This window comes from Equus caballus, chromosome 15, assembly GCF_041296265.1.
Source record: "Equus caballus isolate H_3958 breed thoroughbred chromosome 15, TB-T2T, whole genome shotgun sequence".
In the NCBI taxonomy this organism is placed as follows: Eukaryota; Metazoa; Chordata; class Mammalia; order Perissodactyla; family Equidae; genus Equus; species Equus caballus.
Genome location: NC_091698.1, coordinates 35,143,930 through 35,156,886, shown reverse-complemented (window position 1 = coordinate 35,156,886; position 12,957 = coordinate 35,143,930). Strand labels below are relative to the sequence as shown.

Genomic DNA, 12,957 nt, shown 5'->3' with positions numbered 1-12,957 from the left:
CTGATTCAACAAGCATTTTTTTGAACATCTAGTTTGTGCTAGATGATGGAAGATATCAAGTTCTTCCCTACAAGGCACTTACAGTATACTGGGGAGACAGATATGAAAAATGATAATTTTAAGGCATGCGAGAGTTGCATAATATTAGAAGTTCCGAGAACAGAGTGCTCCTAGGAGGTGTGAGCAGATTTCTCTGGAGATGATGTTCAGGTGAAGAGGGACCATGGGGAGAACTCAGAGACCTTTGATGCTCATGGAAGGGAATGGGGCTGGGCGGGATGGCAGTGACTGCATCATGAAAGCTCTTGTATGCTGTGCTAAGCAGTTCAGGTTTCATCTTGGTGATATGTTGTTTTCAAACTTTCTTTAGTAATACAATCTTTTCTTCAATAAAAAAATTATAAGAAAAGTTTTTATGTAAAACAACTCAGAGCAAGGGTGGAGGGCCCAGAGCACCCCCCTGCCAGGCTTCCCTAAGACCCTTCGGCCAGCACCTCAGTGGGGTCTGGGGGCTCTGCAAAGCACAGATGGAGAGCCCCGGCCCGAGGGGATTGAGAGCCGCTGCACAGTTTTGACCTAATTGGATTCTCGTTTGAGAAAGTCCAACTTGGAAAAGTTCACAGGGGCAAGGCTGACTGAGAGACGTAAAGCCAGTTAGAAGGTAATTGTGGTGTCCTGGCAAGAGATTTTAAGGATTTAAACTAAGGCACAGGGGGTAAAAATGAGAGTGCCTGGGGCATTTTAAAAATAAAACTATTATTTCTATAACAGCTTACATTACTAAAACTTGATGATTTTATAATTCTTTCTCTACCAAAACCGGGTTGTATGGAACATTAGTCATCCAATTACCTGTCTCCCCATGAATTGTGATGCACATAACTGCCAATTACTGGGATTATGGTATTGAGATGAAAACTACCCGCTTATTGGAATAATTTCTCAGTGTTCTCAGAGGAAGACATTTCTTTTGTTCCTCTATTATTTTATTACAATGCTATTAACTTTCATGTCTGTCTTTCAGGCCTGATTGGCCAACAGCAAAGCAACTTCTTGGTGACTCTAACTTTCTAAGAAGACTTTTAGAATATGATAAGGAAAACATAAAGCCTCAAATCCTGGCAAAGCTTCAAAAGTATATTAATAATCCTGATTTCGTGCCTGAAAAAGTAGAGAAAGTGTCCAAAGCATGTAAATCCATGTGCATGTGGGTGAGAGCAATGGACTTGTACTCTCGGGTAGTCAAAGAAGTCGAACCAAAGAGACAGAAACTCCGGGCTGCACAGGTACATCATCTGCGTTGTGCTGTTTTACAGTGAAGGCCACGATCATTAACATTCAGCCTCCCTTTATAACACTGCTGTGACCTACGCAACGTACATCATAACAGTGCTCTTGAAAATTAGCTTTTGTTTTAAAAAACAGCTGGCAAAGGTTAGTTTTTCAGAAACGACCTCTAAAATCAGCCCTCTTCCAACATAAAAGGAAAATGAATCCTTAATATATTTATACCATCAGGCCTATGGGTTATTTTGTTTTGTTTTGTTTTGTTTTTGAGGAAGATTAGCCCTGAGCTAAACATCTGCCACCAATCCTCCTCTTTTTGCTGAGGAAGGCTGGCCCTGAGCTCACATCTGTGCCCATCTTCCTCTGCTTTATATGTGGGATGCCTGCCACAGCATGGTTGCCAAGCGGTGCCACGTCCACACTGACAAATCCTGGGCCACCAAAGCAGAATGTGCGCACTTAACCACTGTGGCACCGGGCTGGCCCCCAGGCCTATGGTATTTTTGAGGCGCCTTTTACCTCTAGCATCTGATGCTCTTATATGTCTGTTTGTTAAATACTCCCACGCTTGATGGTGTCATCCAACGTTCTAAAACCAGCTTAACCCACAATCAGATCTGATGTCCCAAGCAGAACAAAGAATGATCAGTTAGTGAAGCAGGTTACCAAAAGAGCCATGGCTATAGAGCAGGGGTCGGCGGACCTTTTCTGTAAAGATCCAGAGAGTAAATATTTTAAGCTTTGCTGGCTATGTGGTCTCTGTTGCAATTACTCAACTCTGCCGTTACTGCACAAAAACAGCCATCACCAATACATCCATGAATAAACATGGCTGTGTTCCCATATAACTTTACTTATGGACACTGGAATTCCAATTTCATATCTTATGTGTCATGAAATATTATTCTTCTGGTTTTTCCCCAACCATTTAAAAATGTAAAACTATTCTTAACTCAATAGCTGTACAGAAGTAGGCAGCAGGCTGCATATGGACTCTAGAGAACTAGTTAGGAAATATTAGTTTTTACTATTGCATGAATATTTAATTTGTTTCATCATCTAAAGTTAATAATCCATTGTAGTAACCAATTCATCCCAAATGCTTGCCACATCTGTTTCTCTCTTCCTTCTGTGATTTATTTTGCTGGACTTTGTTTTTGTTTTGTTTTGTTCTGTTTGCTTCTGCTCTTATATTTTTACTCTATTTTATGTTTGCTTTAACTTTGTATATTATATCAAAATCTTTTAGGACATGAAAAAGAGAACATAAATGCTTTTTTTCTAGAAAATCTATTATAAATGGAAAAATTTAACCTTTTCTGGGCCTATTCTTAAATATTTACTTGATTTTTATTAGGCTGAACTTGATATTACTATGGCTACTCTGAAAGAAAAGCAAGCATTACTAAAAAACGTGGAAGGTCAAATACAGGCCTTACAAGATGAATATGACAAAGGTGTGAATGAGAAAGAAAGTCTGGGTAAGTAACTCATAAGACTTATGTTGGTCATGAAATGCCTTATTTTCAAAAGTAGGAGTTTTCAGGCAGCCAGATCTCAGCTGCTGTCCAATGTGTAGGGCATATTTCCATTAGATGATTGCATTAGCCTTCTGGTATAAAATTAGAAGAACTGCATATTGTATACATTCAACTTCTATACCTGAATAAGGCTTGTTGGAGCACGTTGCATTATAACACAAAATAGCATATGAATTTGATCCAGAAAATAAATACTACAGGGGCATGGAAAGAACACCATCTTCAGCAAGAGTAATGGAGTATCAAAAAGGAGCTTTTTGCATGGAAGAGGCAAACTTGGACTTGGTTCTGAAATAGGAAATAATGCTGACCTGCCGTGAGCTATCATAGAGATGTATTGACATCATTAGCTAAGTAATGCTAATTCCACTATAAACTGAAGTAGGTGAATAAACTTCTTATATTTTAGGCAATTATGGAATAACATAACCTGATTTTCTTAAAATTGTCCAGCCAAGACTATGGCCCTAACGAAAGCACGTCTGGTGCGTGCTGGAAAGCTGACAGCTGCGCTAGGAGATGAGCAAGTTCGATGGGAAGAAAGCATCCAGAAATCCCATGAGGAAATAGGAAATATCGTTGGGAATGTGTTCATAGCAGCAGCTTGTGTCGCCTATTATGGGGCCTTCACAGCCCAGTACAGGCAGTCGGTGAGTAAATTGCTTTCTATAAGGACTGGTGAGAAGCAGCTGAAACTGTGGTGGGAGGACAGGGGAATGACATTCTTCTGAGTATAGAGGGAGAGGTTCTCCATGATGGAAACTTACTTAAACATTCCACAGCCCGCCACCTCCCCCGTCAGCCAGCGACAGTCTACCCTAGGCTTCCCTTACCACATTCCTCCCTTTCCTTTGCTGCCTTAGAAAGTTATTCACCACTTTCCTACACAGCACAAGAACCTGGGGGAAGAAAAAGGGACAGGGAGTCCCCCACCCTTATGATCAGAAATGACATCTAAAGTCAGCCGAGACAAAGTGTTCTGAATTGGTGAGACTGCTACAAAGGGCTGGGCAATGAGAAGGTGCAGGAAACTAAATTATTTGGAGAGATTTTTCAAGCCATTTTTATGAAATGCCTTCCTAAAAGTGTTTCGCCCTTGTCCTTGAGTTATAAACCCTAGTTAGTATAGGACTCATATAGACTCTACAGGAGCTCAGGGGTCATGATGTGCCAGAGTTGCTCTTGCGGGACAGACAGTTCTGTGTTATGCATGACTGTACCACTCATTGAAGGAGTAAGATGCTATCATCCCTCTGCCCCGCCTACTAATTGCTAGTAGGACCCACAGTCATTGTGATAACCTGAAACTTCTCCATGTGCTTCCAGACTCTCCCAGGAGGGGTAATATACCCCTGGTTGAAGACTACTGTGACAGCCCTTGTCATTTACACATGAGAAAACTGAGGTCCAGACAGGGGCTCTAACATGTCCAAAGCCACAGCTAGTTAATAGTATAGTTTCAGTCCGCTTCCTGTGTCTCGTGTTCTGATGCCAGAATGCCTATGAAGACCGGTAGGACTTGTTCCTAACCCAACATTTTGCGTGTATCCTCATTTACTGAGTGCTCCTGAGCCTAAAAAAGTAAGCTTTCCTCCTTCTACAGCTTATAGAGTGTTGGATCCAGGACTGTCAGTCTCTGGAGATCCCAATCGATCCTGCCTTCAGTCTCATTAACATTCTTGGCGATCCCTACGAAATACGGCAGTGGAACACTGATGGGCTGCCCCGTGACATGATATCAACGGAAAATGGCATTTTGGTTACTCAAGGGAGACGGTGGCCTTTGATGATTGATCCCCAAGATCAGGTGTGTAACTAATGCTTCAGTTAAAGAGCAGCCTATTAACTCTGCCTAATATTGTGCTATTATAAATTGTCAAAGTGGACTTTCACATCTTGTAAGACCCTAGGGATGTCGACCTAGAAGGGAGTTTAGAAGTCTTCTAGACCGGGTCCCTCATTTGGTGGAGGTGGAAAGTAGAAAGGGAAGAGTCCAGGTGCTCTGCATACTTGATTTGGATTGGTTTGGTTTAGGGGTTGACCATTCGTTCCCTGTTTTCTGTGGGAGCAGAAATTCATTCCTGTACAGTCCTTGTTCCTAAAAGGTCTGAGGAGTCAGCATGAAGTCACAGTATGACGAATTTGAGGGCAAGCCTGCCTGGAATTTACAGAATCCCGTCTTACACCTCCTAAGTCCATGGATCAGACTGTGCTAAATGGGGTTTAGAAAAGGCAGCCGTTGTGAAAGCAAAGCAGACAAGCTTGAAGACCTGAAACACGGGCTTTTTCCCTAGATGGGTCTTGTCTTCATTTGTTCCAAATTTGAATAAAGGAAGAATTCCAAACTTTGGGTTTAAAAAGTGGTTTTATTTGCTGCGAGTGGTATTTTTATTTTATCTTTCAAAACTGTTTCTAAATTGAACAAAATTTCTAAACCTCACTCTAAAAACTTTCACTTTCTGGCCATTTCTAAAACTCTAAAGCAGATGTGCTCTGTGCTTTCTTATACAGGCAAACCGCTGGATAAGGAACAAGGAAAGCAAAAGTGGGTTAAAGATCATTAAGCTTACAGATAGTAATTTCTTACGCACACTTGAAAATTCGATCCGACTTGGTTTACCTGTCTTACTGGAAGAGGTTTGCATTTCACTTTTCTTTTCTCGTGTTAGTTCCCAACTTTAAGATCATCTCCGGAATCCTATACAGGCCATATCTGTATCATGCTAAAGACACCAGTCAGCTCCATTTTCAAATTGGTCAAACCAATTGCTTTGTTCCTTGAACAATACACTCTGATATGGGGAGCAATCTGTTGATTGCACGAACTTTCCTGTTTCCAGACATTGTTTTGGTGTTGAGTGGGATGGGCTCTGTTTTCTGACACTGCTGATGCTCAGGCCTCATCATGGCTCTTGATGGTTAGCAGTAGTGCCATCAGGGACTGTCTACACACGCTAACGATGCGAAACCAGTAAAACACTCCAGTGGGTATAAATATTATTTGCTACTTAAACATAAGGTCAGAATTAGATTAAGTGATGTGATAAAAATGAACTTTTGGGTTTTTTTTTTTTTTTAATGTGTTGGTTGAGTCTAAGTGCTCCATTTCTTCAGAATCACTCCAAGAGTGGATGTTTTTGAAGTTATTCATTCATTCAACACACATTCATTGAGAATCAACGGCAAACAATACAGATGTGGTTCTTGCCCTCAATAACTTACAGTCTAGTTGGGGACAGAGACAGTAAAGGGAGAAAGGAGAGAGGAAACGAGAGGGAAGGGAAGAAGAGAACTTGTGGCAAAGGCTTTGAAGGAACAAGCCCAGTGGCAGCATAGCCAATAGCAGGGTTGAGGGACTAATGTAGCTGCATTGCAACATTTGAGCTGTGACCTATAAGATGAGCTCAGCCACGTGAAGAGCTCAGAGAGAAGGGCTTCCCAGGCAAAGGGAATAGGATGTGCAAAGGCCTTGGGCACAAAAGAGATTGGTGAATAACTGTGGTTCTTTCCCTAATTTACCATTCTATTTGTGTAAGAGAACAGTGAGTAAGCAAAAGCCTGGGCTGTAAGCTGAGTCTCAGTTTAACCATGCCTAGAAGAATCTCTGCTTCAGCAGAGTGGCAAGAAGCCCAAAAAGAGCATTGTCATGGGGCAGCTGAGCTGCAGCACTGGCATGGTGTCTGGAATAGTAAGTAATATTAGCACTAGCTACCATTTATTGAGTGCTCACTACATGCCAGACTGTTCTTGGATTTTACATATGTTAACTCTTTAATCCTCACTGCAACCCTACAAGGTAGTTACTACTATTATCCCACTTTACCAATGAGAACACTGAGGCACAGAAAGGTTAAATAAACAGTCTGAGCAGCTTTGACTGTCTAGAAAGTCCACAGCAAGTTACCACACTCCCAAGTCGAGCTACAAAGAACACAAGAAGCCTCCATGTGTGGCTTCTGGCCTTGACCAACACAGGTAAGGTTCTGTAATGGGCCCTGGGCCCTCATTCAAACTCTGAAGTTACAGGAGAGGGTGAGGTCTCCCAAAATCTTTGGCACAGTCATGTTAGCCTGGAACTAGATTCTTAAACCCCTGATTACTTCACGGCATGGGAGGTTCTGAGAGAATTTCTTCTCTCGTGGCAGGGGACAAAAGGCTTTCCATGATAGTCTGCCCCTGGACAGCAGAGCCTTTTAACTGAAGCTGAGTGCTCTTCAGATGGGGGTGGACCCCTGGTCAGGGTCCCAGCCAGGAACAGGGCACTCTGACCCGCCTTCCTGCTTTCTGTGACTTGCAGTCATTAGCGTTAGAGACGTAGCCGCTTTCTACATTTGTAGGGTGATATTTTCACACTTTGTCTCCAGCCATTCATAGGTGTGAAATTGAATGAGTTGATCTCTATCAGCATTTTTTAATGAAATAGAATAGAATTTTAAAAACACAAAATTGTATCATGGGTAGTAAGGGAAATTTTATCTCAAACTTTCGTTTTATTTACAAGGTCAGTTACCATGTCATAATGTGAAATAGATTTGTTAACTATGGATTACAATCAAATTTTGACAGCTCCTGGGCCATGGGCCTCCATCCCATACCTACTGACATAAAGATGTTTGTCATGGGGTCTGTTGGCAATGTCTGCATGCACAAATTCTTACCAACAATCAGATTTGCTTTGAGGGGGAAAAAAAACTGTCATGTAGAATAGAGTTCCACAAACTTTTTCTGTAAAGAGCCAGATATTTGAGTTTTCTCAGCCCTCATACAGTCCCTGTAAAATATTCTCTGAACAAATGTCCTCTGAATAAATATTCTTCTTTGTTTTGGTTTTGGAGTTTTGTTTGTTTGCTTTTACAACCCTTTAAAAAGGTAAAAAGCATTCTTAGCTCAAGGGCCATAAAAAAAAGGCCACACAGGGCCAGAATTGGCCCGCAGGCTATAAATTGCCAAGTCCTGACTTAGAACAGCCATGAAAGTGAGCCGATCTTCATGTGCCTGGGCCTGTTGAGGGCCCACCCTCCAGTGACTCTCCTTTCCTAGCTTCTTTCTCATGGGGATGAATAGTGCACAAGATTAGTCTAAATAGATGTATTGCCTTCACATGTTCTTATTTCCTTAGACTATTGATAAGATAATCACTGGAAAATGTACACTGTTACAGGTAGTGAGAGGACATTAGGAAGTATCTAGAAGACCACGAAAAATTGCTCGTGCAAAATAAATTTTGAGAAGTTGATGCCATCTATCTTAACGGCTTGTTTTTCGTATTTTTTGTTTTGTTTTAATTTTTAAGCTTAGGGAAACCCTGGACCCAGCTCTGGAACCCATTCTTTTGAAACAGACTTTCATAAGTGGTGGACGACTGCTCATTCGCCTTGGAGACTCAGACATTGATTATGATAAAAACTTTAGGTTCTATATGACAACCAAACTGCCAAATCCCCACTACCTGCCTGAGGTATGAGCTGCTGGTCTGGAATTCCCAGCCTGAGTGGATTATTATGGGGTGATGTGTCTGTGAAGTTTGTGGGTTCCCACTGGAAGGGAACAACTCTCCCCCAGCTCTCTCTTGCCCCTTCGCAACTCCCTTCCTCCACCATCCCCCGCTCTCGCTTCTCTTCTGAGTCCTGACTCTGATTGCAGTAGACTTTCTGCTCACCATCTAATTGGAACTCAAACCCCTCCCCACTCAGTCCCCAGGCCACTGCCCTGTCTCACTACCCTGTGCACCTCATCAGCACTCTCACCATCTCCTTCCTGGTCCACAGCTGCTCCTCACAACACAGGGCACCACTGCCTTCTAATCATTCTCCCTCCGTCAGCACAAGACCATTTGTGCCCCTCTTATTGTGGCGGATAAATGAATCAGAGCTTAACTGAGAGTCTATGGGGGGGGAAGAAGGGGGAACCTGACAGTGTTTGTGCAATTGCCCACAGCATACAGCCCCAAATAAAGAGGTTACCTGCGTGGAAAACTCTGGTGACTGGCAACATTAGAGACTCATGATTCAAACATCCAATGTGTTCTGGGGGATGGGCATCTTGGCCCTTCCTCACGCTCTCAGACTATTTGTGAGAACTCTGTGAAACTATGTGAACCCCACTTCCATACTCATGTCCTTGAGCCACAACAGGATCCAGAAGAACCCCTACTCTTGTGCTGCAGAGCCCAAGGCAGCTGCAACAAAAATAAAGACGGCTGGGAGTCCTTTCTCCCTTCCTGCATACAGGGGCTCCAAGAGGCAATTCTACCCTGCAGCCCCTCAGGGCTGCCACAGCTCCAGACACAGCTGCTCACTCTGCAGGGTCTTCCAGGCCCAGCAGGCCTCCCCTTCTCTAATAGGGACCTCACAAATAGGGAAGGGACTTCACAAGTCAGAACTTCACTCCTCCACCCCCCACAAAAAAATCCTTGAATATACCATTCCAAATAGTGTCACGTTCGTTTTAGTTGCTGAATTTCTCATAGCTTCCTGTCTTCTCTAGACGCGTTCCTGTTGGGTGAAATTGACACACTTCTTGAATAAGACTGACAGCCTAGGTCAGAGTTTTCCTTGTCAGCCTCCAGAGGTTTAATTACACAGCCACTGCCGGAGCTCATTTCCCAAGTTCCACTATAGAGATTAGAAAAATGACCAATGTGCCGACTTACGATCTTCGATTTCTCACTTATTTAACTTTTAGCGGGGAGCAGCGCACACCCTACCCAACCTGAGCTCTGTGACTGTGGCTACATTATTCCATTTCCTGGATCCTCAAGTCAATCAACCACAAGGCGGACATAAAGCCCACTTCAAAGATTTACTGTGAAAATTAAATAAGAATAACATATGGAAAATACATGACATTCAAATACTCTTATTATATTTATTTTTTTTGCTGTAGACATGCATATCAATAATGTCATAATATTATGCTATAGCAACAATTTTTCATAAAAGTGCTATGATGAGAAAAATATGTTTTTCATATTTTTCACTATTTATTTATCACTATTATCAATAATAGCTCTTTTTAACAAGGACAAACTATGTACAAGTCACTGTAACTAAGTGATTTTATTACCTCATTTAGTCTTCACAAATACCCCATGAGTTGCTACTATTATTATCTCAATTTTTTTTTCTTTTAAAGATTTTATTTTTTTCCTTTTTCTCCCCAAAGCCCCCTGGTACATAGTTGTATATCTTCGTTGTGGGTCCTTCTAGTTGTGGCATGTGGGACGCTGCCTCAGCGTGGTTTGATGAGCAGTGCCATGTCCGCGCCCAGGATTCAAACCAACAAATCGCTGGGCCGCCTGCAACGGAGTGCGCGAACTGTACCACTCGGCCACGAGGCCAGCCCCTTATTATCTCAATTTTTAAATACCAAGAACTGAAGCGCAGAGTGGGTGAATGGCTTGTTCAACATCCTACATGCTCTATAGGGTGCAGCTGGAATTTGAACCCAAGCTGTTGACACTATAACCCTGTTTCTAACCCTTCACTGGCTTATCTTTCCCTAGAACACCATGTAGGATTCTAAAACTGTGGCATTTGAGGAACAAGAGTGTCACTCATATTGGCAGGAAAAATCATGCTAAGATTCTGTAAGACACAGTGTACTTGGTATGTGTTTGGATGGGGACTGTGTTCACAGTTAGAGCTGGGATACCTCCAGCAAGGTAATAATGAGCCGTGTTCTAATAAAGAAAGCACTTCTTATTTTATTAATCTGAGCTTGAGCATCTTTCTGTACTCTATGCTTCTCCTCTAGGTGTGCATTAAAGTTACCATCATCAATTTCACTGTAACCAAATCAGGCCTAGAGGATCAGTTGTTAAGGTAAAAAAAGTATGTGGGGGGGGGGGGTGGAGGCAAAGGTTTCCTATTATTTTGTTTGGAAATTTTGACAAAGAAAAAGATCAGCTCCTGCAAACAGAGAGCTGGGAGCAAATTTTGAAAGGACAAGTGAGAGGGGACGTAAGTTCACATGTTAGACAGGGGTGGAGCTGGAGGTGAGGCCCCTTTTTTAGGTGCAATCAAGAATTGTTTCACGGAGGTGGTGGGATTTCAGAATCTCCCATGTCAGTAGGAAAAGAATGCTCCAGACACCATTTTCAGCTTGGCATAAGCAACCATTAGAGGCAGAAATTGAATTAGAGAACAAGCATTGAGCAGGTTTTCCTAAGAGAAGATGAGTAGAAGCTATGGGAGCCATGGTAGGATGCAGGTCTCTGAAGAACAAGATGAAGAATCAGAACCAATATGTCTTTCAATGAATAGCCACTGTGTAAACCCAGCAGAAGAGGGGCCCTGTGCATGAGGATCTGGCTAGTGGCATTAGTACACAGCTAAGGAGTGTTCCGAATAAGGACAATGAGAAATGGGGCAAGAAAAATAGAAGTAACTTCAGGGCACTGACAAAGACATAATTTGGGTATTCAAACTTTGGTTCTAGTGATGTGGTGCGACTTGAGAAACCCGAGTTAGAAGAGCAAAGAAACAAGCTCATTGTGAGGATCAACACTGATAAAAACCAGCTGAAAGCCATCGAAGAGAAAATCCTGAGAATGCTCTTTACATCAGAAGGAAATATTCTGGACAATGAAGAACTTATTGACACACTCCAGGATTCAAAGGCAAGTAAAATATTTTTAATATTTATAAAATGTGTGTTACTTCAAAAATTACAACTACAGCCTTGGAGTTCCTGCAAAGTCTTTTAAAGCAAGAGTGGCGGCCACATCTGGGCCACCAGGGGCATACACAAGAGTGTGCCTGGCTAGCAGGGCCCCTTGCCAACCAAAGGAAGAGTGATAAACTGTAGACAACTGCTCCTCTTGTCTCGTCTGAGTTTTTTAAATGAAGCATGTAATGTAAAGACCCAGGACACGATATAATTGAAAGGAACAATGATATACTCATATCAATGTCACCCCCTCTGGGAAGATTCCCTGGTATTCCCAGCTAGAATTAATCTCTTCTTGGAACACCTGTAGCACCTTATCTACCCTCTAATACAGCACTTGTCACTGTTTACCTTATGTCATAGTTATCCAATTACATGTCTTATCTCTTCTATTAGGTTGTTAAGTTCTACGCAACAGGAATCTGTCTTATAAATTAAGTGAGTCCTTGACTTTCCCCTTTGCTGGCTTAGGAATCCATTTTCCTGGGTCTGCTAAGTCATTACCTCTCTTCTGTCTGCTTTCCAGCTCTCGAAATTTTACTGATATTTCCTCTTCCATTCGTCCCATCTTTGTGGGTTTACACTACTTTTAAAAATCCCTTTACTATTGGGGCTGGCCCCGTGGCCGAGTGGTTAAGTTCGCGTGCTCCGCTGCAGGCGGCCCAGTGTTTCGTTAGTTCGAATCCCAGGCGCGGACATGGCACTGCTCATCAGACCACGCTGAGGCAGCGTCCCACATGCCACAACTAGAAGGACCCACAACGAAGAACATACAACTATGTACTGGGGGGCTTTGGGGAGAAAAAGGAAAAAATAAAATCTTTCAACAACAACAACAACAAAAAAATCCCTTTACTATAATTTTACCATGGTTTCAGTAAAGAGTAGAGACAGACACATGTTCTGACTGCCATCTTTATCTGTAAGCTGGTTTCCGTTTGCAAGGCATTGTCTTGGAGACATCCTTTCTATAGGGTAGAGATAGGACTGATTCTCCTGGGCTTCATTTCCTGCCACTTCCTGCCTATAGTTTATACTCCTCTACCTTCCCAGAACCCTCATTTAAAAATACGTATCATATTCCCTAACCACTGCTAAAGCCATGAGTCTCTAGGTCACAATGTCTGTAAGTGGTCATTAGACTCAACCTCGGTTGAGTCTAATATTCTCTAGCCAAAAGAAGAAAATGGTCTGCTTTGCTTTCTCTTTAGCCCTGGATTCTTCGTTACCAGGGCCTTGTGTTCCCCAAGGAATAAAGGATTGTTTGCAAGTAGGTTTCCATTATCCAACTGCTCCCATATCCACTTCCTTTTTTCTGCTCATATGTAAAAGCTTTACTTGAAGTCAGTATTGAGATTGAAGTTCCCCACTCACCTCTACCCTTTCTTGCCCCCTCAGGCTCCTAAGGCATCAATACAGGGAGAGTCTGAGCCTTTGATTCCTGGACACAGCTTCCGCA

The 12,957-nt window shown here is 42.4% G+C and overlaps 1 protein-coding gene and 1 long non-coding RNA gene across 8 annotated transcripts in view; one reads left to right on the top strand and one right to left on the bottom strand.

Moving 5' to 3' along the window:
• The window catches only part of DNAH6 (dynein axonemal heavy chain 6), a 257,423-nt gene that overhangs the window by 168,346 nt on the left and 76,120 nt on the right, over window positions 1-12,957 (top strand). For all 4 annotated transcript variants that reach the window (XM_001916886.5, XM_070236219.1, XM_070236220.1 and 1 more), the window contains exons 52-59: window positions 1,025-1,286; window positions 2,645-2,768; window positions 3,282-3,478; window positions 4,432-4,635; window positions 5,340-5,465; window positions 8,122-8,286; window positions 10,584-10,651; window positions 11,268-11,448. In XM_001916886.5, coding sequence (XP_001916921.3) covers window positions 1,025-1,286; window positions 2,645-2,768; window positions 3,282-3,478; window positions 4,432-4,635; window positions 5,340-5,465; window positions 8,122-8,286; window positions 10,584-10,651; window positions 11,268-11,448 — 1,327 coding nt within the window. The remainder of the gene's footprint in view (window positions 1-1,024; window positions 1,287-2,644; window positions 2,769-3,281; window positions 3,479-4,431; window positions 4,636-5,339; window positions 5,466-8,121; window positions 8,287-10,583; window positions 10,652-11,267; window positions 11,449-12,957) is intronic.
• The window catches only part of LOC102150566 (uncharacterized), a 62,215-nt gene that overhangs the window by 34,964 nt on the left and 14,294 nt on the right, over window positions 1-12,957 (bottom strand). The window lies entirely within an intron of this gene.